The sequence below is a fragment of the Oryzias latipes genome, chromosome 23 (genome assembly GCF_053564925.1).
Source record: "Oryzias latipes strain Hd-rR chromosome 23, Olatipes_Hd-rR_3.1".
NCBI lineage: Eukaryota > Metazoa > Chordata > Actinopteri > Beloniformes > Adrianichthyidae > Oryzias > Oryzias latipes.
Genome location: NC_136259.1, coordinates 27,065,661 through 27,090,826, shown reverse-complemented (window position 1 = coordinate 27,090,826; position 25,166 = coordinate 27,065,661). Strand labels below are relative to the sequence as shown.

At 43.4% G+C, this 25,166-nt stretch overlaps 1 protein-coding gene and 1 long non-coding RNA gene across 10 annotated transcripts in view; one reads left to right on the top strand and one right to left on the bottom strand.

Moving 5' to 3' along the window:
* The window catches only part of LOC101166705 (filamin-C), a 146,771-nt gene that overhangs the window by 39,849 nt on the left and 81,756 nt on the right, over window positions 1-25,166 (bottom strand). For 6 of the 9 annotated variants that reach the window (XM_023952378.2, XM_078941625.1, XM_023952375.2 and 3 more), the window contains 8 exons: window positions 10,548-11,145; window positions 10,107-10,280; window positions 9,355-9,517; window positions 9,084-9,244; window positions 8,108-8,275; window positions 1,379-1,502; window positions 1,150-1,306; window positions 839-955 (listed from right to left, as the gene is read on the bottom strand). In XM_023952378.2, the coding sequence (XP_023808146.1) occupies window positions 839-955; window positions 1,150-1,306; window positions 1,379-1,502; window positions 8,108-8,275; window positions 9,084-9,244; window positions 9,355-9,517; window positions 10,107-10,280; window positions 10,548-11,145 (1,662 nt within the window). The remainder of the gene's footprint in view (window positions 1-838; window positions 956-1,149; window positions 1,307-1,378; window positions 1,503-8,107; window positions 8,276-9,083; window positions 9,245-9,354; window positions 9,518-10,106; window positions 10,281-10,547; window positions 11,146-25,166) is intronic. The other 3 variants (XM_023952374.2, XM_023952376.2, XM_078941629.1) reach the window with 2 other exon arrangements.
* LOC105353867 (uncharacterized) lies at window positions 15,104-24,794 on the top strand. Its single transcript, XR_002872742.2, has 5 exons — window positions 15,104-15,171; window positions 15,546-15,580; window positions 16,067-16,224; window positions 16,558-16,653; window positions 24,655-24,794. It is a non-coding gene; the product is annotated as an uncharacterized LOC105353867 (long non-coding RNA).

The following is a 25,166-nucleotide window of genomic DNA, read 5'->3' as shown; positions in this document are numbered from 1 at the left end:
GATAGATCTGATGTTGCTCACCGCTAGCCTTGGGGTATGAGGGCTGTAGGCTAACGGGACAGACTGTAAACAAATGGATAATGGGTTTTCAGTGGAGGCTTACTCCATGAAAACAGTCCCGTCCACAACTCAGAGGTGAATTTCTAATAAACTTGTGCGTCTCTGCAGAAACTATGTCTGAGAAAATTACACAGGTTTTTAGATTTTTGCTCAAAACAGGCTATTCATAAATAAAAGACCTCTGGAAAAGCTTTGAAAATAAACCAGAAGATGATCAGAGTGGGGCTTTAAACTGTGTCTTTGGAGTTTTATATCAGTCTGGCATTTAGGAGGTTTTAGTTGTCCAACAACGGCTTTTCTAAAGTACATTAGAAAATCAAATAGAAAACATTTTCAAAAGAGTGTTTAGAGTTGAATCTATAGAAAAGCAGTGATGCCATGAAAAAAAAACTTTTTTAACCCTTAAACACCAAAGCTCTCTCCAGGGACACCTAAAAAAACACAGTCTTTAACTTACCGTATCTCTTTGACCGTTCAAGCGATCACCGTAAATCAGCTGATTCTGACAAGAAGAAAGTGGCTTTTCATAATGGCCTAAAGGCGCTTTTCTCCGCAACAGAATCAACTGGACTTACCGCAACTGTGTCAATGTTTAAAAAGTTGCGGTAGTCAAAAGTACATCAACACTGAAGCCAAAGCTTTGGTATAAAAGGGTTAAAACAAAAGTCCTGTTGAAACATGTTGAATCTGTTCTGAGATGGCATAGACATTAGGGGAGGGGGGAGATGAAATGCAAATGTAAGTTAAAATGGGGAATGAAAGGGGGTGCCGGCCTTACACAGCCTCTCTTTAGAATACTGAAGGGGATGGTTTTCTTTACTATGTGAGTCTCCCAAACCCTCCTGCCCCAGTCTTCCACAAACACCGAGGCCTGGCGCCTGCACTCGTCCGGATCCTGCAGTAAGAGCAACAAGCGCCCCCAGTTTGGGTTGAAATTGGGTTGGTAGATCCACAGACAGATCACACCAAATCGAACACCTACCATTACCAAATACTCTGGTTTAAACTTCATGAAGTCAGACTTCATTATTGTACTCTGGTTTGTGAAGCCATAGACCCTTCTGGCTCCTCTAAAGGAGGTGGACTCACCGATATCTGCACCGTCAGAAGTCCCTCTCCAGCATCTCTAGCATCAATAGTGAACTCAACGGGAAAACTAGCCAATACCCCCGATGCATTTAGGCCTGGTCCACTGGCTCGAACCTTACTGGCGTCATGAGCTGGTAATGGCTTGATTTTGAAAGGACTGAGAGAAGAAACCAAAGACGTCACACTTTAGAGAGAAGCATCGAGGCTTTCAATACTTCTTTACACAAACCTGCGCGGCACTTGCTGGTCAGCGTACTTCACATTAATGGTGTACAAGACATCGTTAGCAGGAGTGTAGGTGACAGTGTGAGTACCATCCCCATTGTCTGTGACGCTGACCGGCTCTGCCACACCTAAGGATATGCAGAAGCTGTTCAAGCCGTGACATGAAGCCAACAAGAACAAATGCAGTCAGACAACGCACACAAAATCAGCAAAGTAAGGACTAGAACAGAGTTCTTACAGCAGATTATCAACTTTCTACAGATAGAGGAGAGCAACTTTTCCCTCAAAAAAAACAAGTAGGTGACAAAAAAAAGAGCCTTTCTTTTTTTTCTTTATACAAATGATCATTATCCATTTCTTAACTTCTAATCAGATATTTATACTTTACCAACACTGATTTCAGGTCATTAAAAATCCATAAAAATCAATAAATCATATGACAAAGATGAAGTACATATTAATTATGAAAACAGACATAACATTACTTCAGAAATCACTACAATTACGGTTCATTTTGACAAGTCGATTCATATAATTTGTGCTTGCTGATCCAATTCTTAGTCAAAATTCGTTAATTTTGAACGAGCTAATTCACTGACCTAAACTGGATCCAGGACATCTTTAACCAAAACTTTAACCGGTGTTACTCAGAGAGAAATTCCTGGTACTGAACAGTGAATTTTTTCAGATTCTTGGATTTCTTCCAGATCATCACGTGGAAATGAAATCTGTGTCCAAACCAACAAGTAAACTAGAATGAATGTCAAATACATTCACATGTTAGTTTCCTAAAGTTCACCACTGTTGTTTTTCCACATCCAAAGAATCCAAAGGGAACATTCTTAGAACATTCTAGACACTGGATGGTCACATGAATTTATTCAAAGTCTGTCCACACATTGGACTGGAATGATGGACTGATCCGAGTTGATGACATCACATGTGTGTTGTCCGCTTTTATGCACTAAGTCGTTGTTACCTTATAGTAACATAAACCTATTGTACCTCAATCCAAATGGTATTTTCCAGTATCTATTATCGATTCATCTAATTTTGAAATGATTTTATAATGGTATTGGTCGATTCGATAAACAACTTGCTTCAGACAGATTGATTGGATTGAAGAAATATAAATTGATTCAGTGATTAATCATTAAATCCCTAATTATAATCTTTCCATATCAAGTATTAGAAATGGGTGCATATTGTTTGTCATTGGAAAAAACAATACAATATTAAGAAGTTGTATTTAAAAATTACATAATTAATAATCATCAGGAATCCTTGATATAAACTAAATATCGGGAAACAATGTGAAGTGCTTATTGATATGGCTAGAAAAGACTGTCACTTCAATTGTCTTTAATAATTGATTCATCCTAATTTATTTTTTTTTTTTTTATTCAAAGCCAGTGTCCTTGTTTCAGCTGAACCAGGATACAGATATAGATCTGATGTTAAATGACAAGGTCAGTATTCTTTAAATTGCTGTATTGTCTGTAGACAGGTTTGTCAGGGCACTTGTCCTTGAGTGGCAGTCCCTCAGGCGTTAAGCAGGTCGCCAATGATCAAAGGGTCAGTGGTTCGATCCCCACTCCACCCAGCCAACTGTTGTGTCTTTGGGCAAGACACTTCACCCTCCTTGCCTCTGGTGCGCCTCCACTGGTGTGTGAATGTGCACGAATGATCCCGGTGATGGTCAGATGGGCCGTAGGCGCGAACTAGCAGCCACGCCACTGTCAATCTGCCCCAGGGCAGCTGTGGCTACAAAAATAGCTTACCATCACCATGCATGAATGAGAAGTGACTGAATAATGGACAAATTATAAGCACTTTGAGCATCTGGAAAAGCGCAGATAAATCTAATCTATTATTATTATTGTCCTTCTTTAGCTCTTATCGTTGTAGCTGAATACGTTGTGATCAAGTTGCCCGGCAGGTCAATCAGGGTCACAGTCAACTTTTAAAGATACTGCAGAATTCTACGTGCCATGATTTTCTTGAAATTTTATTTCACTTTTCTATTTATCATTATATGTTTTTGCTCAGACAGCTGTGATCAAACACTTCTCAAAGTCTTCCATTTTGTTAACATCAAGTTTGTGTGGTTTCACAAATATTTTACTCTTTCTCCCCCAGCTGTTTTGAACTTTTTGATTTTTTCTTCAAAATCTAGCTTTCTTTTCAATTTCGGCAATCCTATTGATGAGATGGTCACACAGATAAATAGCAGATCCTTTGAGATTTCTTTCTTTGCTATGCTAGAACTAGCCTGTGAAATGAAAAGTGTGATGTATTGAAAAAAATGACATGCAAAAGACAAAAAACTTAGGTCAAAAAAGGACATTGGGAGGTCAGAGGGAGGGGAAAGACCCCTGCTTTCCAATAGTCTGGTGGATTAAACTGTCCTTTAGCCAGTCTGGTCTTGCAAATTTACTATTTTCTTCCCAGCAGATACAAAAAGGCTACATGAAGGATGTGTGGGATCACCTACGACACCAAGGGTTCTATGGGTGAGACTATAAGAGTATAGGACAGGGGTCGGTAACCTTTTTTACTCAAAGAGCCATTTGGGACCGCCCCTAATAAAAAAAAAAGCACCCGGAGCCACAACCCGTTTTGACATCATTATATACATTATGCATGTATATATTATTCAAAGGTGCTCATTACGTCGATTGCTATCGACCGGCCGATCTTCAATGACATGAGTGTAGATCGCGGGCCAGAAAAGATTTTTAAAAAAAGTACTTCTTTAAAATCCACCAGCCAATCAAAATCCTCACTGAGAAGTACGGGACTTGATTGACATGTAGATTGGCCAATCGGACATCGCCTGAAGCATACGTCGCTGCAAATGCACATTATGTTCTTTAAAGGATGATACAGCGGCCGCGTTGGGAGGAGCTACTGGTTCTGGTCTGATCGCTGCATGGAGCGATGTGTTTATCAATGAATGGTAGACACTGAGAATGTGGAGAGATCAGGTTTATCATTTTGAAGAGTTCTACTTGGTAATCATGTTTCCATTTTTGAGTTCATAAAAATCATCCCAGGGAAAGTCTCTGCTTCAACTCCTGTCTCAATCTGACGCCCGTGTTTCCATTCTCTCTGACAGAGTTTGAAGCTAAAACCCCTCCGCCTCTCCACCTGCTTTTCCTCTCTTCCTGTTCACATCCTCTGCAGCTGAAATTTGTTTCCCCCGCACTCCTCAGTGTGTCCTACACAGAGAGCGCAAAATACGGTCATAGCCGGATGACACGACAGTCGGGGCGCTCTAGCGCAGCACACGGATGAAAGAGCCAGACGCAGGTTATAGCGGGGATAGAGCGGGTTAAGCAAATGAATGGAAGAAGGCAGCCCGCTGAACAAATATTCAATATTGTACACATTTTATTATTAGTCTGAACTATCTTTTATTTAGAAAAATCTTTTATTTTATCAGTCCAGTATGGGAAAAAAAACATCAACAAAAGCTGTGTTGGGCGGCTTTTGGCTGGGTCTGGCGGTTTTCAGATGACTTTTGGGCGCAAACTCTCTGTCATCAGCGAGTTGGTCTCTGCCCCGCGGCACGTCAAGTTCCCGGCAGAAGATCGGAATGTTTATTGAAGCCGCCCCGCGTGCCTCTCCCTGCTATCAGCTCTGCAGGTCTCGCCCGATAAATACAAGGTCATTACGAAGCTGTTTTTTACGTGGCTCGCGCTTCGTGCGGAGCCAGCAGCGCCTTTGAAATGCCATGAAAAATGAACAAACTAAAATAAAATTTAATTATTATAAAATACTCATTATTTTCCAAAGTCACAGGGAGCCACAACAGAAGGATGAAAGAGCCACATGTGGCTCCGGAGCCATGGGTTGCCGGCCCCTGGTATAGGAACACATTGTTCTGCTGCACCCAGTGTGGTACAACACTTGACACAGAAATGGCTAGCGAGATGGCAGTGAAGTTTCTGACTGGGTTGTTCTGCAGGATCTTCTGCAGGATCTTAGATGGTGAGAAGATTAAGCGGCTGGGTAGCTCGGTTGGTAAGGTGGGAAGCTACCATGCAGGAAACCAGGGTTCGATTCCCGGAGGGGAATGAGCAATGGTACTGGGGGCAATTACCATATCAATGGCGAGCAGTTAACATCACCCAGTGAGGGTCCTTAGGCAAGACCCTTAACGCTACTGCCTCCCGAGCGCGGTTTCGGCTGCAGCTCACCGCTCCCCAAGGGGATGGGTCAAATGCGGAGAAAGAATTTCCCTTCGTGGGATAAAATACAGTGTATAAAAAAAAAAAAAAAAAAAAGATGAAGGAGAACTGTGATGTGTCCATTTTTAAGAATAAGAGAGATGTGCACAGTTGTGGCAACTACAGAGGAAAAAAGCTGATGAGCCATACAATTAAATAATGGGAAAGAGTTGAAGCTAGACTAAAAGCACAAGTGAACATTTGTGAGCAGCAGAGCTACACTGTCTTTGTAGATGTAGAGAAAGTTTATGACAGGGTGTCCAGACAGGAAGTGTGGTAATGTATAAGGAAGTCTAGAGTGACAGAGTAGGACGTTTGAGCAGTGCAGGACATGTGTGAGGGCTGTAAGACAGTGGTGAGGTGTGCTGTAGGGGGGACAGAGGAGTTCTAGGTGGAGGTGGGGTTATATCAGGGATCAAGTCTGAGCCACTTCCTGTTTGCAACGATGATGGAAAGACTGATAGATCAGCTTTGACAGGAACCACCATGGACTATGATGGGCAGAGCAGAGAACAGGTGGATGAGAAGCTAGAGAGGTGGAGGTTTGCCCTGGAAAGGAGAGGAATGAAGGTTAGCGGCAGTGAGACAGAGAACATGTGTGTGAATCAGAGGAACCCAAGAGGAAGAGTGAGTTTACAGGGAGAAGAGATGAGGAAGGAGGATCTGAAGGGTCTAGGGTCAGCAGTCCAGAGGAACGGAGAGAGTGGAAAAGAAGTTAAGAAGAGTGCAGGCAGGTTGGAATGGGTGGAGAAAAGTGTCAGAAAAGAGTTGGAGCTGGAATGAAAGGAAAGGTGTAGAAAAGTGTGGAGAGGGCAGTCATGTTGTTTCCTAGAGACACTGAGGAAGACAGGAAGCAGAAATGAAGATGCTGAGGTTCTCTTTGGGAAGGACCAGGATGGACCAGGAATGAGGACATCAGAGAGACAGCACATGTTAGAGGTTTTGTAGATCAAATCAGACTGAGATAGTTGTGACATGTCCAGAGGAGAGAGGATGCTGAGTCTAAAGCTGCCAGAGGAAGACCAGAGAGGAGGTTTCAGGAAGACATGCAGGTAACTGATGTTAGAGGAAAGGATACAGAATACAGAGTTAGACGAAAGAAGCTGATTGGCTGTGACAACTCCTGAAGGGAAAAGTCCAAATAAAATGAGGAGAATAAGGACAACAATTATAGCACTAATTAAAGTCACTCAGGAGCTAATGAATTTGAAAAAATCCTAAGTTATTTTGTTATCGGATATATAAAGTGCTTTACTGACTGTGACGACCTGCCAGATGAGGAAACAGCTAGAAAGAATTGACCAACAAAAGGCTCCTGGCCCAGACGGCATCAGCCCCAGGATTCTGAAGTCCTGCGCTGCCCAGCAATGCAGGTTTCCAGCAGCTCTTTAAACTGAGCCTCTGTCGGAAAGGGTGCCGGCCGCCTGGAAAACCACATGTTTGGTTCTTGTCCCCAAGAACACTGCTCCCTCTTGCCCAAGTGATTACCATCCTGTTGCCCTCACATCTCATGCAGCAAAGGTTCTAGAGAGGATTTTGTTGGCCAACCCGAGACCTCTGGTGGAACCTTCTCTCGACCCATTTCAGTTAGCCTACCGGACACACCTGGAGGTGGGGGATACTGTCATTTATCTGCTGCAGCGTGCTCACTCACACCTGGATGGCGGGAGAGACACAGTGAGAGTCACATTCTTTGATTTCTCCAGTGTGTTCAACACCATCCAGCCATGGTTTCTGGGTGAGAAGCTGCGGCTGATGGGCGTCGATGGATCCTTGGTCTCCTGGATCAATGACAATTAATCGGCCATGACCCAGTTTGTCAGGTTGGGCAGTGTCCTGTCTGATGGGATGAGTAGTGCGGGAGCCCCACAGGACACCATGCTCTCTCCTTTCCTGTTCACATTGTACAGCAGTGATTTCCAGTACAATTCAGAATCATGTCATCTCCAGAAATTCTATGACGACTGCTGTTATCAGCTGAATAAAGGGTGGAATACAGGGAACTTGTGGAGGAATTTGTGAGGTGGCCTGGAGAGAATCACCTGCTGCTCAATGTGGAAAAGACTAAAAAGATGGTGATTGACTTCAAAAAGAAATTACCAGCTTCCCAGCCTCTCAGCAACTTGGGCAGGGATGTGGCAGAGGTAGAGGAATGTGAGTACTTGCGAGTAACTATTGACAACAGATTGAGCTGGAATACCAACAGGACAGCAGTTTACAAGTAGGCCTGCAGCATACTCTACTCCCTGAAGACCTTTAACGTGTGCAGCAGGATGCTCGAGATGTTTTACCGGTCTGTTGTGGTGGGTTAAGTTACTTTAAACATGGTCTGTAAGGAGTGCTATCAATTTCATCTAAGATTTTTAGGTTTGGAAGTGTTTGTTTTTCAAATGACTTTAAATTTCATGTGGAATGGTGGACACCAACACTATTTAGAACCTCCAGAAGTATGAGAACTTCAAAGGATCATTGTACATCAAACCTTGACTTTACTCTCTTACCTGTTGGCCCACAGAGTTGAACCTCCAGGGGGGCTACTCCTGCCTTGCTGCTGTCGACGGTAAAGGTCTGAGGAACATGAGTTCGGACTCGACTCCCTAGACCAGGACCTAAGCACCTCACTTTACTAGGATCAACCAGCTCTCGAACCGGAACACGAAATGAACTTCCTGTCGGACAAACACACACAGTAGTCTCACTGCAGGCAGGATTTAATTGGGAATGTGCAGAACAATGTCTTAGTCATCTTGCTGTATCTTAAGAGGAGTGAATTTGTGTGTTGCAGTTTCCTTGAGGCTCGTACAGCCACCTAAAGAGACATCAGGAAAATGAAACATACCATTGTCGTGTGTGTGGTAAGTATATTGTGAAGTATTTGTAAGACTAATGGAAGTTTCACTCACTTATGACATGCAGGTGATGCTATCGTACAGCGTCCTTACACCAAACTCCAGTCGTTAAGGTGAGTACTGGCTCCTTACTGACCGTGCACAAATGCTGCACTTACTGCACTCACCAGGGCACATGATACGCAAGGGCCTGTAGGATGTCCACACAACCTACACTCTGTCTAATTTCCTCATCTCTAACAGTCAGGTTGCACACAAGGAGCGTACACATTTCACATGAACAACACTAGCGGCCTTTGTGTTCAGTCTGCAGGATTTGAGGCGGTTGAAAAAGTGGAAAATCTGTATGACACACCTGCATCTCACTTACTTCCCCCTTACTTGCCCTTATGTGTTGTAGAAGTGTTCATTACGAGCTGTCGCCCATAGCATGGCAGTAGAAAAAAATGTGCAGGAACATTGTTTCTGTACAGGTTCAGTGAGCATTCAATGACATTGTTGTCTCCTGCGGACCTGTGTGTCCCATACAGGTTTGACCATTTTTCACCCGCAGACAGCCTGTATCCACCTCCAAGGGCTGTTTTGACTAAGGCATCAGGAACATCTGATATGTGGTGGACTTTTTTACCTGGGATAGGTAAGCCTCCAAAAGTGATGTTGACATCATACTCTCCTGGAATAAAAGGGATGTACTCCACGCTGCAGCTGCCGTCTTTGTTGTCTTTACAAGACATTTTTGCTTCTGATGGACCTTCAATTGCCAGGCCAAGACCTCCAGTGCCTGCTCCTCTGAGATTAAAACAAAAACAAAATTTAGTTGAACAAATTAAAAATGTTAAACTTGACAGCTATTAATGCAATTTGTCAGGGTGCAAATAAAATAAATGTAAAATGTAAACCTGGTTTCCACAGTGAATATGTTTGGTTTGTTCACCAGGCCCTCCTCCAGACCTGGGCCAAAAGCTACAACTCGACTTGGGTCACAGCCTTCAGTCACTGACACCCTGAAGGGACTCTTTGGGACCAGAACCTCATCAAAGAGCATTTCAATCAGGTGCAGTCCTGTACACAGACACACACCTTTGTGTTAAGTTTCAATTGAGAAAGAAATTGTTAAGATATGCAAAAGACTGGCATCTGAAGCTCAAATAGCAAAATCTGTTGCAGTGACTGCAGGTGGTATGTGTTTTGTTCTGTCAGTTTTAGGAAAAACACATTAATCACACACTTCCATCAGGCTGGGTTCCACAGACTGTCAGAGGTGGTTAAGTTAGAAATACAGAATACAACAACAGTTTTTTCAAAAGTTCAGTGGTAAAATTATGGTGTCATAAAATTTAATTAACTATGCCCACCCTGACACTGTGTTTATGTGTGTGATTTGATCTGAAGACAGTTCTGAATGAGCAAGTAGCAAATATGAAAGAGGAAAAAAAGGTGTCTTTTTATTTTTGAAAGACACATTTTTCATCTGAAAGTGCACAAAACGTACACAAAAGTGCCCAGACACAAAACCCTGGTATAATTATTTCCACTGTTGCAGAGGGTGAGCTAAATCTTGAAAAGAGGTTTGTGCCCCATAGTTATAAATTCTTAACATCCTAAACTGCAGCTGCACTCTGTAAAAACCATGCAACCCTCAGAGCCTCACCATCCTCAAAAGGTGTATATTCCACTTTGTAAGTCCCATCCACATTATCTGTGATGTGGGTTTCCGTGCTGTTGCCTGATGGGTTGGAGATGTGGACTTTGACATTATTGCCCCCACTCTTGCAATGAGCTTGAGCGTCAACTACAAAGTGGGTCGCTACCTCCTTGAGGACTCCTGCAACAGAGATCCCTTTTTAAAACATCAATGACTTCTAACCGTTCCATGACTGCACTAATCAATCCCTGATGGAAACCATTCTCACCATACAAACATTATTCTGATGCACACAAGTTTGATTGAGAACAAAGACAACCTTTGACATTGGTTTACCCATGTCTAACACTGAAGGAAAGCAGCTTTTTCTTGCCAGTTTGAAAGAGCACAGTTGTTTAACCATTTTCTTCAGGTAGCACAAAATCTCAGTGTTTTCCAGAAGCTCACCTCTGGGTTCCACTCCTGGTCCATAGACCTTCACCCCACTCACATCCACAGCTGGATCCACCTGGAGACGGGAGGGGAATTGTGGAACAGTTTGGCCTCCGTATTTGATGGTGATGGTGTACATGCCATGGCACTTTGGGATGTAGGTGATGGAGTACGTCCCATCACTGTTGTTCTGAACCTGAACTTCAGCCTTGATTCCAGAGTCTGAGAGTATCTCAATGGTGAGCTCAGCTTCTCCAGCCTTGGAACAGTCCACCACAAAGGAGCCAGGCTCATGGACTTTGCTTCGTTCCAGGCCAGACCCCTGGGCTGTCACCTGACTGGGGTCAAACAATGACTGGACCACAGCTTTAAAGGGGGATCCAGGGATGTTTTGGTCTGCAAAGAGTATGTTGATGGCATACTCGCCGGGCTCAGTGGGAAAGTAAGACACGGAACAAGATCCATCTCCATTGTCCTGGCATTCAATTTTGGCCTCGCAAGGACCTTCCACTGTTAGACCCAAACCTCCTGTACCAGCACCCTTTGTGTCAATGGCAAAAGGGGCAGGTTTACCCACAACACCACCCTGAAGACCTGGACCATAGGCCTGCACCTGCAGAGTGAAGAGACAGAACAACAGATGACTGCTCCAGATAAGCAAAAAGAAATGATTTAACATAGTGCTAAACGCAAAAACTTAGAGCACCCGAGACTCCACGTTAGTAATAGGTTCTCCCCCCTCAGCGACACACCCGCTGAACCCTCAACTCTGGTTATTGGCTCTTCTGAAGTTAGAAACGTGGAGCTCCCAGCGGCTACAGTCAGGTGTTATCCGGGGGCCAGAGTTGGTGACATCGAGGGGAACCTTAGGCTGTTAGCTCAGAATAAGTCCAGGTTCCGTCGAGTCGTGATTCACGCAGGCGGTAATGATGCCCGACGGAGACAGTCAGAGGTGGTTAAGTTAAACGTAGCTTCGGTGTGTAAACTGGCTAAGACGATGTCCGACACTGTAATTTTCTCTGGTCCCCTGCCGAACTTAGTCAGTGATGAAATGTACAGCCGCTTTTCATCATTTAACCGCTGGCTTTCTAGATGGTTCCCAGAAAACGGCGTTGGTTTTGTGGATAATTGGAGCGCGTTTTGGGGGAAGCCCGGTCTCATGCGGAGAGACGGCGTCCATCCTACTGTGGACGGTGCCCCTCTTCTTTCTAGAAACATTTTTGCTAGCCTTAGTCTGTTAACCTGACAATCCAGAGACGAGACCCGGGCGCAGAGCAGCAGTGTAAAACGCTCCTCTGAGCCTCCCTTAGGGTTAGTGCCGGTGCAAAACCCATGCAGGGAAAGTCAAGCAGGTCCTAGCTTTAGCTTATGTGCTGAAAGACAAGTGAAAGGAGCGCGTCATAGAAACTTTAAAGTGAAAGACAGCAGTACTATGATGCAGAATTGTGATGTCATTAAATGCGGTTTATTAAAAATTCGATCCATTTCCTCCAAGTCCCTCTTAGTCAATGAGTTAATCATTGATAACAACCTCAGTCTTTTAGCCTTAACAGAAACTTGGCTCCATCAGGATGACTATGTTAGATTGAATGAAGCAACCCCCCCACTTTTGCTAACTATCAGAAATCCAGGATTTCAGGGAAAGGAGGTGGTTTGGCAGTAATATCACAGTCTAGCTTACTTCTCAGCCCTAAAGTTAACCACATGTTCCTGTTTCTCTCAGCTCTGATAATTTTCTTACATTTTTCGATAGTAAAATCTCAAATATTAGACATAAGTTAAATCAAGTTATTCCCACTGTCAGCCCAGAACAGGCTGAAGCGGTAGAAATGGAGGCATCCATAGAAACCTCTGTAACATTAGACTGCTTCACTGCTGTGGATCAAGCGGAAATAACATCAATTATTACGTCCTCCAAATCCTCAACGTGTCTGTTAGACCCAATTCCCACTAGACTTTTTAAAGAAACTTTTCCCCTAATTAATGATTCCATATTAACAATGATAAATACCTCTCTGGAAACGGGTTACGTGCCACAGTCTTTTAAATATGCAGTTGTTAAACCTCTTCTGAAAAAGCCCAGTTTGGATCCTAGCATCTTGGCCAACTATAGACCGATATCAAACCTCCCCTTTATTTCTAAAATCCTAGAAAGAGTTGTAGTTAAGCAGCTTTACTGCCACCTACAGGACAACAGCCACTTTGAAGACTTTCAGTCGGGGTTTAGACCTCACCACAGTACGGAAACTGCACTAGTTAGAGTCTCTAATGACTTGTTATTGGCCTCAGAAAAGGGACTACTTTCTATTTATATTTCTACTTTCTATATATATTTCTATACTTTCTATTCTGTCTATTCAGCAAAAAGTGGAAAAGGCTGAAGCTAAAAAAAAGTATTTTTCTGTCAGGAAAAAATTAATTCAGAGATTTTCAGCTTTGTTGAACCATTACAATGTTTTTTTCTCTCCATAAATTCAAATGACTTTGAACTGTATCTTTACCAGCTGGTTCAGTGCTCTTCAGGCCGTCTGTCTGCGCGCGGACACTCGCACACTTTTAACCGAACTGGATTAGTGAAAATATATTTAATAATTAAGTTGCACATTACACAAAAGAGGAATGCATGAAAAGATGAGGCTGGCGGAGGGACATGAATCTCTTTAATAATATCAATACAAATACGTGTTTTTTCGGGTTTTGCGGGTGCGGGCGGGAGTGGACATACATATTGCGGGTGCGGGCGGGAGTGTAACGCATACATTGCGGGAGCAGGCAGGATTGGTCAGAAATTCAGCTGGGGCGGGAGCGGGATGAAGAAAAATAGTCCCGCGCAGGGCTCTAGTCTCCAGCTTGTTCAGAATGCAGCAGCTAGATTGTTAGCAGGAACTAGCAGAAGAGATCACATCACTCCTGTGTTAGTTTCACTCCATTGGCTCCCAGTTGATTCTAGAATCAAGTTCAAGATCCTCCTGTTAACCTATAAGGCCTTACATGGTATGGCCCCGTCCTATATTAAGGACCTCATAGTCCCTTACCATCCAATAAGAACACTTCACTCACTAAATGCAGGACTGCTTGTGGTTCCTAGAATCAGTAAAAGTACGGTTGGAGGTAGAGCGTTTAGCCACTAAGCCCCTGTTTTATGGAATAAACTCCCAGCTCATGGAAGAGAGGCCGACTCAGTTTCTACATTCAAAGTTAGACTGAAAACATTCCTCTTTGGACAGGATTATTGTCAGACTAGCTAGTATTCAGAGATTATTTAACTTAATGTTCATGTGTTTAAATTAAACTTAATAACAATAACTATTGGTTTTAAAAGGCTGCTAGAAGTTGAAGCTGGGGTAACTATGGTGCTCTGGGGTTCTGTCCTCTTTTCTCATCTACTTCTACCCTTCCTCTCCTTTATTCTTGATCATTATTCATCATTTAGTTCTCCATGCCTCTGTTTGGTGCAGTGCGATTCATGTATTGTCCCTCTTTCCCTCTCCCCTCCTGGGGAGTGTGAGTCCTTCCAGACTCCAGTTGGCTCATCCGTTTCTCCTGTTCCTGACTGTGTACCTCGTCTCTGGCTCGCCTTTACTGCTGCTCCCTCACCTGGCTGTGGATCCTGCCTCCGGCTTGACTCGCGCGCCTGACAGTCCCCCCAACTCCGGCTGGATGAAGCTGGTCTGCTGGACTTTATATATGTAGTTGTAGAGTTAGATAAGTTAATTTTTCTCTATGAGTTCTGGTAAATCGCCTGTCCGTCCTGGGGGAGGATCCCTCCTTCATGTGGACACCCCTGAGGTTTCTTAGTTTTTTCCAGAATCCATTTTTTTTTGTTTTTCCTTACGCGAAGGGGGGTCTAAGGGCAGGGATGCCAGTATAGCTTAGTCAGTTTGTTAGTTCAATTTAGTATTTTCCTATTGAATTCTATGTATTCATGATCCCTTTGAGTTAATGTTTTACTTTTTCAATTACCGATATGAAGCCCATTGAGACGACTGTTGTGAATTTGGGCTATACAAATAAAATTGAATTGAATATATATCTGCTAAAAATAAAACAAACCTTAGTAGGATATGGTATCAGCACTCTTCTAGCAAAGGAATATTACAAACTATAGGTGTTTGCATGTTGACATCTCCTTGAGTTTAGTGGAAAAATACTTTGCTTTCTGGAAGCAGTCAATGAGACAAGTCAAAAATACTTAAAGAACAGTAAGACTCCTACACTGTAAACCCGGACAGTCCAATGAGCTCAAAAGTTTTATAATCACTGAACTCAAAAGCAACAAACAAGTTGAGTCAGCTTAAAACCTATAAGCCGATTCAACTTTTGCCACAATTATATCTTTATTGGACTAAAAAATTTTGAGTAAATTAAATCTTGTAGTCAAAACTCATGAGTAATGAGACGTGATGACGTCATAACGACGCCCATGAACGTGAACTCAACCACAGAAGTCTTCAAGACGGCGGAAGTCTGATGCGAGTGGCACCTGGCACAAGTTGAAAACCCACATACGTCTAGGTAAGTCATATTATTTTATTTTTTATTTTATTTTATGACTTTCGCCTCTGTATTATATTTTTGTTGCTTCTTTTGATGTTCCTTCTAGTATATCCTTTGTATTCATGACGTGCTCCACGAGTTTGTATGTTCTAATTGTTCTGAATTAAACAATTATGTATGTTTTGCAGTATCATGTCATCAGAGAATTATTGCGTCTGGTCAAAAGAAGTTGTTGGGGCAAAGTATCAGGTTTTACGTTTACATTTTAAATTATCTAACCGTTACTACTAGCTAACCGTTACTACTAGCTAACCGCTAGCTCTGGCAGAGCGGCTGCCACAGCCACATATACGAGTCAGTGGGAATTGCCTTTTTTTCTACTACTTTTTACCACAAGCTCTGTGATTTGGTAATCGTTATGTTTTTGTGTAACTTGTATTTCACGTAGTAACCTAATAAATGCAAATGTGGGCTAAGCTAGGTGCTTTACGCTAACGTGTTCTCGTATCTTCTTAGTGAACCGGCGGTGCGTTTGAAAAATAAGAGCGGAGGTAAGTTTTGATTAACATGGCTGCAATATTTAAGACACGAGCAGCTCCCAGTCCAATGAATCCTCCGGCTATGGAGAACATTTGACCTTATTGACAAATTAATTGTAAATAATTAAAAATGTTTAAGCTACCTTAATGTTATGTAGCAGTTATAACTTTGTCCTGAATAGGGCTCGAGTTAAGTACCAAATGTATCATATAGTTTGCTTCTCAAAAACGGTATTTTGGCCCCTGGTTTGGTTGTGATTTGTGTTTCACAATGTCAAATATTTTAAAATAACTTTTTTTTCTCTTCCTAAAACATCCTCTATGTCATTCTAGCTAATGCACAAGTATTAAAAAAATATTAATATGCATCCTAGATTACATATTGTGGACAGAGTATTGAGGCTATTAATTGTAAAATGCAGCAGTTTTTCCAAGCTACCAGTAGCTTGAAAAAGCTTTAAATTGTGTTTAACATTTTAATTTTTTTTTTTTTTGTAGATGTGAGCTGAGTTTCATCGCATCACAAATGTCAACCTGCGAAAACAGTTTTATTTTGACCTGGACAGACAGACGCCACGGATGCTGATCTTTTTGAGACAGAAGGCAGCACGAACCGGAAGGCTCTATGCGACATTCTGCACCTCTATGATAAACAGGTGAGGTGTAACTGCATGGCATGATCAACATTATGCATTAGTATAGCTAAAAGAAGGGGCTGACTTGGATCGGTTCATATTAATCACTGAGTGTTTCTAATTCAGTGAATGATTGTAAATGTTTACTTCACTGGAGAAAAAAAATATCAACGTTGATCCCAATGCATTTGTAAAAAATATAAATGTAATGTCATCTTATGTTTGGTGTATATTTTGAAATAACTGTACAATTTTAAGATAATTAAAGACTAGATGAACTGAACTGAGCCAGACCAAAGGGTGCAGTCATTTGAAATATGTTTGCCATATTAATTTGTCTTTGTCTCTGTGCAGCAAGAGCAGACTGCTGATGTCAAAGGTACTCCTGTCCTGTACTGGCTTCTAATATACAAACGTGAAGAGGACCCACAATTCTTCAAAGTTTGGAATGTAAGTACTTTATGATGGATAATGTTTTATTCACTATATAGTACCAGTGACAGTGTGCTGGTTAATACTCCAGCTGTGTAGGCAATACAACTTCACCAGAAAGTCGTGCCAAAGAGGCACTTGGACACAGAGTAGGCACTTGGACACGTGATGCTGTAGTATCACGAGAGCCGACGAGAGGAGTGTGGTGAGTTTACTTGGCGGCGCGTAAGTTGTGAACAAACATTTTTGATTTATTTCATTACACCGCCATATTTAAATAATCCAGAAAGTTAAAAAATAAAATCTGAAAAAGTTTGTCAAGCATTTGTCAGCCTGGATGACCTGGAGGATCTGGAGTATTACATCGACGAGTGTTTCAATACCTGCGTCATGAGGAAATCCAACACCGCCACTCCGTCCACCAAACGAGGCCGCCCCGAAGACTCCCCGGGGGCTGCCTCCTCCCCAGGCAGCAACATGAGTGATATCCTGGATTCAATTGATAAAAGGCTCTCCAGCCTTGATTGCCGTTTAAATCTGCTGGAGATCCTCCATAAGGAATTCCAAGGTCTGCGAGAGTCTCTGGAGTTCAGCCAACAGCAGGTGCAGGAGCTCGCAGCGGAGAACCAGGCCCTCAGAGAGACCGTGAAGATCCTGGGCAACGACACCGCCCGTCTTTCTGAGGAAAACCGATCCATCAAAGAAACCCTCCTGGATCTTCAGGCGAGGAGCATGAGGGACAATCTAGTGTTCGCAGGGATTCCAGAAGAGGCAGGAGAAGTCCCGGAGAACATTGTTAAGTCCTTCATAGAGGTCCACCTGAAGCTCCCCAAGGAAGAAGTCCAGAAGATCTCCTTTCACAGGGTTCACCGGCTCGGAGGAAAAAGGCCGGACAATCAGTGTCCCCGTCCTATTGTTCCTAAATTTGAACATTATAAACAAAAGGACCTGGTAAAAAGCAGAGGCCGAAAGCTGAAAGGCACGCATTACAGCGTGAATGATCAGTTTCCAGGCGAGATCCGCCGGCGGAAAATCCTCTTCCCGCTGAGGAGGAAGCACCTGTCTGCTGGAGCCCGTGCGGTGGTTGCCGTTGATAAACTTTTTGTGAACGGCAAGCTGTTCCGGGACCCAGAGGTAACACCCTGGCTGTGCTGAAGGCTTTCAGAGGCGCACTGACATCTGCGCTGCCCAGAAGAAACCCGCAAACTTATTTAATTGAATAGGAAATAATAGGATCATCAATAATCCACACCTCTCAGGAAAACTGTCTTTTCTTTCTCTCACATTCATGTTTCTGTTGTTGTTTCATTGTTTTTGTTGATAAACTGCAAAAACCTCACTTAGGCTCACACAGGACGCACGCAACATGCAGCTCACAGCCAAGACACGTTCACCCACAACGCATAGCGCTTGTCAGTGTAGCAGGAACGCACAGCGTGCACGCGCACACGGACGGGCACACGCATTATTTAGCCTTGCACTCTCCCGGTTAGAACAGCTATGAACAGTCTTAACATCGTTAGCTGGAATGTGCGTGGACTTGGTTCTGGGCCAAAGAGATTGAAAGTGTTAAATCACCTGAATGATCTTAAAGCAGATATAGCTCTGCTGCAGGAGACCCATTTATCTTTATCAGCTGGTCAATTCCTGTGCTGTTCCCAGTATCCAGTTATGTATTCTGCCAGTTTCAACTCCAAACAAAGAGGGGTTGCAGTTTTGATTAATAAAAATGTTACATTTACTCATAAGGATACAGTTACTGACCCAGAAGGTAGATTTGTAATCATTAATATATCCATTCAGAATAAAGACTTTTGCATAGCCAGCATCTATGGTCCTAATGTTGACGACTCTTCCTTCTTTCACAGATTCTTCACCTCACTCTCAGTTCACTCTGACTCCACAATCATTATAGGAGGAGACGTCAACCTTGTTTTGGACCCTGAACTTGACAGACTCAGCACAGCAGCAAACCAGCGTACATGGCACTCTGCATGTATCCTAAAGCAGTACATGAATGATCTGGGTCTCTGCGACGCGTGGCGCTCATGTCATCCAAACACTAAGGGGTTCACCTTTTTCTCTCCAGTTCATCATTCACACTCTCGTTTAGATTATTTATTAGTCAGTAACTCCCTTTTGAAAGAAATTAAAAGTTCCAACATTCATCCAATTATTATCAGTGACCATGCACCAGTTTCTGTTACTATTTCAAGGGAAGTACCCAGACCCTCGGGTTCAACCTGGAGGTTTAATACATCTCTGTTAAAAGACCAGGAATTTATTGAATTCTTTAAAAAAGAGTGGGCAACCTTCTTAGAATTCAACAATACTTCTGAAATATCACCAAGTGTTCTTTGGGAAGCAGCAAAAGCAGTCATGAGAGGGAAAATCATCTCTTATTCAACGCATAAAAAACGCAAAGAGAAAGCAGATTTATTAGAACTAGAAAATAAAATCAAAACTCTGGAGACTGCTTGTGCTGCTTCTGCACAGGAACACATACTGGGCGACCTGACAATTTTAAAGCTGCAGTTAAATGACATCATCAATAAACAAACAATTCCAGATACAAAGGCTTCGACTGGAAAGATATGAAAACTCAAATAAATCTGGCAAAGTTCTAGCTAATCAGCTTAAAATTAATAAAGAAAAATCAACAATCACTTCTATTATGGACCAAACAGGGAATGTCACCCATGACCCGGTAAAAATTAATAATGCGTTTAAAGACTTTTATCAAAACTTATACACTCCACAGATCAATCCATCAGAACAAAGCATCAACTCATTTCTCAACAATGTAAACCTGCCCAAGTTAAACGAAGATCAAATCACAAATTTAGACTCTCCGCTCTCGTTGTCTGAGCTTCATGAAGCTCTGTTACTTTTGCCTAATGGTAAAGCACCAGGGCCTGACGGCTTTCCTGTAGAGTTTTATAAGGAATTCTGGGAACAACTGGCACCAACATTTTATAAAACGATCACATCTATTAATGAGAGCCAATCTCTACCACCTAACATGAACTCCGCCAACATTATCCTTCTTCTAAAACCAGACAAAGACCCCACTAGTCCTTCAAGCTATCGCCCCATTTCTTTAATTAATGCAGATGTAAAAATTATCTGCAAAGCACTAGCACAGAGAATAGAAAAAGTCACTCCTCACATAATTGACTTTGATCAAACTGGATTCATCAAAGGCAGACACTCGGATGACAATGTCCGCAGACTCGTTAACATAATAGACTTTGCCACCATTGAAAACCAGGAAATGACGGTACTATCGCTGGATGCTGAAATAGCCTTTGATAGAGTAAATTGGAAGTTCCTTATTGCTGCCCTCCATAAGTTTGGGTTTGGAGAATCATTCATCAATTGGATCAAAATATTATATCACAACACCAATGCATCAGTTAGAACTAATAAACAGACTTCCAACAGGTTTTTTCTTGGAAGAGGAACCAGACAGGGTTGCCCACTCTCTCCTTCTCTTTTTGCTATATTTATTGAGCCTTTAGCTGCAGCAATAAGACAGAATGAGAGCATTAAAGGGGAATTAAAACCAAACACAGCCATCATAAAATTAGTCTCTATGCAGATGACATATTACTGTTTTTAAGTAATTTACATTCTGTAAATGAAATGGCAACAATCATTAATGAATTTTCCTCCATATCAGACTATTCCATTAATTGGAATAAGTCTGTTTTATTACCACTGAACAATAATGCGGAGCAAAGACTCACAATACCAGTTAAATCAGGAAATATCAAATATCTAGGTATCAATTTTTCCCCCAAACTATCAGAACTGGTGCAGCTAAACTACACCCCATTACTGAAAAGCATACAGGACGATCTAACACGCTGGACCAACCTGCCTTTGTCCCTTATGGGCAAGGTAGCCACGGTTAAAATGAAAATCTTACCCAAGGTTAATTATCTCTTCTCAATGATTCCCACACAACCGCCATTAAAATGGTTCAAAACATTAGACTCATCCATATCAAGCTTTTTATGGAACAATAAACCTGCAAGAATTAGTCTAAAAACTTTAAAATCTGCAAAAAGCTGTGGAGGATTAGAATCACCTAACTTCCACAATTACTTTCTTGCAAATAGATTACAATACATCTTAAAATGGTTAAAAAATAATCCAGAAACCAACTCATGGTTAGACTTGGAACAGGCGTTATGTGGAAAGATCAACCTGTCAGATCTTCCATTTATTAGCCAAACAGTTAAAAAACAGGATTGTTTCAAAAGTATTAATATAAATGCCACTTTAACAGCCTGGTGGGAATTTCTCAAAATATCAAAATCATCAATTCAACCGTGCAAAATGACACCCATCTGGAACAACCCGGACATCCTTATAAACCAAAAAATTATTCACTTCCCAGCTTGGCAAGCAGGGGGCATAAAACAACTAGAGCACATAATTATTGATAGAAGATTCATAACTCCCCAGGAACTTCAAGACAAACATGGAATAAATAACTTCTTGGAATATCAGCAACTTAAATCAATTATTACTAAAAAGTTTAAATACTGAGACAACGATTTAAAGCTACCAGATGTAGTTACCACTCTGATCAATTTCTCAATGAATAGAACTCTCTCCAAAATATACAAACTTTTATGTAATTTAGATAATATTTCACTTCCGACAACAAAATGGGATGCGGATTTGAGCATCAGCACAGATGAAAGCTTTTGGTCAGAACTTTGTCTAAACACCTTTAAACTGACAAAAAGTCAAAATCTGCAGCTAATCCATTTCAAAACTCTACACAGAATTTACTACACTGGACAGAGGATGTTCAAGATGGGTCTCAGTAACTCAGACATTTGTCAGCACTGTGACAGTAATCTACCCGACAATTACATGCATGCACTATGGTTCTGCACGCCTGTCCAGGCTCTCTGGCAGCAGGTATGTGCCGATCTATCAGTCAGGCTTAAGGTTTCAATCACAGCTTCACCGTCACTTTGTGTGCTTGGTGACATGAGTGCCATCCATGTAGAAGGAGAACTAGGCTCTATCATTTTCATAACTTTTTGCATTGCTAAAAAAAATATTTTAATAAATTGGAAAAGCAAGAAAAATATAAATATAAGTCAACACAGAAATCTGCTGCTTGATCATATCAGCTTGGAAAAAATGTCAGCCCAAGGTTCAAGTAACTTTGAAAGAATTCGGTCTCTCTGGTCTCTCATAGCTAACTCCATGACTTAGGGGGTGGGGGGGCCTGGTCCTCGCTGCTCCTTGCCCTTCTGCCGTGGGCCGGGGTGGGGGTCGGGGCCTCCGGTGCCTGTCGGGGGGTGGTGAGGGCTCCGTTGGTCGGGGGTCGGGTCCGGCGCCTGGGTGGGGCGGGCTGGGGCGCTGCGTGGTCCTCTGGGCTTGGGTGTGGGGGTGCGTGGTGGGGGGTGGTCTGGCTTGGCTTGGGGGGGTGGTCCCTTTGCCTGTGCTGGGGGGGGTTGGCGGGGGGCCCTGCACGGGGGGGGGGGCCCAGAAGCGCTGGATGGGCTACCCATCTACACCTGGGGCTGGGATCGGCCCTTCCCTGGCTCTGGGCCGGGACGGGACAACCCTCTTGAGGCCCCCGGTCGCTCTGGGTGTCATCCGCTTCGGCTGCGGGGTCTGGGGTGGGGTGGGGTGGGGGGTCTTGTCGGCCCTGTCCTGTGGGGGGGCATTCTGGGGGAGGGGGGGGGCACTATTGGTACGGGGCAGGGGGGGTTGACAGGTCGGGGTCTCCGCTGAGGCCATCGGCGGTTTCCCCAGCCGGTTGGCTGCCTCGGTCCCGTCGAGGCCTGACCAGAGCTCTTCTAGGGCCGGCGTTTGGGGGTGGGGGCCTGGGCTGCCTCGGGGGGGGGGGGGGGGGGGGGGGGGGCGACGCTTTCTGGCTCCTCTCTCTCTGTGTGGGGTGGGTGGTGCTGGGCCTGGGGTGTCGGTGCCTCCGGGGGTGGGGCCCCTGGGCTGGGTGGGCCTGGCCCCCTGGGGGGGGGGGGGGGGGGGGGGGGGGGGACAGTTGTTTGACCACCGGGGGACAGTCTACCAGCTGTCCCCAACTTACCCCCTTCCTCATATAACCTCATATTAGGGTGAGGGGGTGGGGGGCTTAGCCTGCGATGAGCCTTGGGGGGGGGGTTACTAGGCAGTGGCCCCCCTCCTATGGTTGCCGTATGGAGTGGGGGAGTGGGCCCCCCCTCTTTTGGTTTTATTTGCACCTTAGACATGTAGGGCCCTTGGTAGGGGGGGTGCTTGGACATCACTGCCAGCAAGCAGCAGATGTCCTCCTAGCACCCTACCCGCCAATTTTAACCGCACCTTAGACATTTAGGGCCCCTTGGTGGGGAGGGTGAGGGGACATCACTGTGAGTAATCAGGAGATGTCCCCTTAGTGCCCTACTCGCCAATTTTAACTGCACCCCCCTAACTACACACACCCCTCCCCCTTCAATTTATGCATTCCAACATAAACACACCCACATGCACACACACACCCTCTCAAACACACATACACGCACACACATTTTGCAAGGAAAGGGGGGACCTTGGTTGGGCCCCCCCCCCCGAGCAGGGCCCCCCACCAACCCCCCCAGCACAGGCAAAGGGACCACCCCCCCAAGCCAAGCCAGACCACCACCCCACCCCCCACCACTCACCCCCACACCTAAGCCCAGAGGACCACGCAGCGCCACAGCCCGCCCCACCCAGGCACCGGACCCGACCCCCCGACCAACGGAGCCCCCACCACCCCCCGCCAGGCACCGGAGGCCCCGACCCCCACCCCGGCCCACGGCAGAAGGGCAAGGAGCAGCGACAACCAGGCCCCCCCACCCTCTAAGTCATGGAGTTAGCTATGGGAGACCAGAGAGACCGAATTCTTTCAAAGTTACTTGAGCTTTGGGCTGACATTTTTCCAAGCTGATATGATCAAGCAGCAGATTTCTGTGTTGACTTATATTTATATTTTTCTTGCTTTTCCAATTTATTAAAATAGTTCTTTTAGCAAAGCAAAGAGTTATGAAAATGATAGAGCCTAATCCTCCTTCTACATCGATGGCACTCATGTCACCAAGCACACAAAGTGACGGTGAAGCTGTGATTGAAACCTTAAGCCAGACTGATAGATCGACACATACCTGCTGCCAAAGAGCCTGGACAGGCGTGACATAGGCAATGTGACATAGGACTATATAAATAAAATTGAACTGAATCTTTGCTCTTAAGTTGCATTGGCAAGAAGGTGACATTCTTTCCAGCAGGTTGTGTCATTATTTTGGAGATGTTCTGTGCTGTAGTTGAAAAACTGCCCAATAACAAGGACACAACCTGGTGGAGAGGAACGAGTGCTAACTGTGAGAGCATGACATCAGGAAAGAGTTCCAGAGGGTGAATACTAGGTAAGAAGCTGGGGCGGATGGAATTCCTGGACGTGTCCTGAAAGGTGCTGACCATCTAGCACAAGCTGAGAGTTATGTTGGTGAAACTGGTTAGGTGGAGGGAGGGGTGGGGTTTGGGTGAATAAATGTGATCCTGTTTTTTAGATTGTCGTGTTACATAAGCTTTTGTTTATTTTTTTGTGTACAGTGCCTTATGGAATGATGAGGACTCTTACAAGTAGTCTTATTTTGATTTCATTTGATTTCATATTATATAAGCTCTGTTCTTCCAGATCCTTTTCAAGCAATGTGACTTTAGTTAATGATCACTGTATTTAATTAAGCAAATGTGATTTAAGTGGCTTTTATGTTTTGTTTTATTTTCTGTCTTTTTAATCCATGCATTTAATCATTTCTGTAATGAGTTTGATAAATATGTGTAAATTCTTTATTGCTTTGACTACAATGCTTGAAATCATTAATTTAAACCAACTTTAATAATTTTCTTGATGTGTAATTTCTGACCTTCTCAATGTCTTTCAATTTCAGGTTGTAGTTTTTGCATAAAGTTTTCTTCCCTCAAACGATCAAGTGTCTTTAATACTACACTGTTTTTTTTTCTATGCAGATTAAAGAGTCACCAGAGGCAGACATCAGCAGCACCTCTGTTGGCATTCTGACCGTCAGCAACAACAACACAAGTTCAGTGCATTTCTGTCCGCTCAGTACAGCAGTTGTGGTGGAAGATGAGCTTGTGGTAGGCGACATTCCCAAAAATGTTTTGAGTGCTAATGTTTGTAGGGAAAGGGCACCCAAAGAAAAGACAGTTTTATGTGGGAAAAGTGTAAAAAAAAAAAAAAAAGGCTGATAAACAATTTTTGCCTTTCTTGAAATGTAAGAATGCTCTTTTTTTATAAAGTTGTATAAAGAAATGCTGCTAAAAAGATTTGTGCTCATTTTTTGCTTTTCTTAAAGACTGATGTATTTTTTTATGGCTTGTGCACTTTTTTTGTAAACAAATTGTACAGTGTTTTACATTTTCTAGTACCACAAGTTCTTCAAATGTACTTGTGTAAGGTGGTTTAAAAATAAACTTGCAATTACAATTCTGCCTCAGTTTTTCTTTTGTAAGAATGGCCC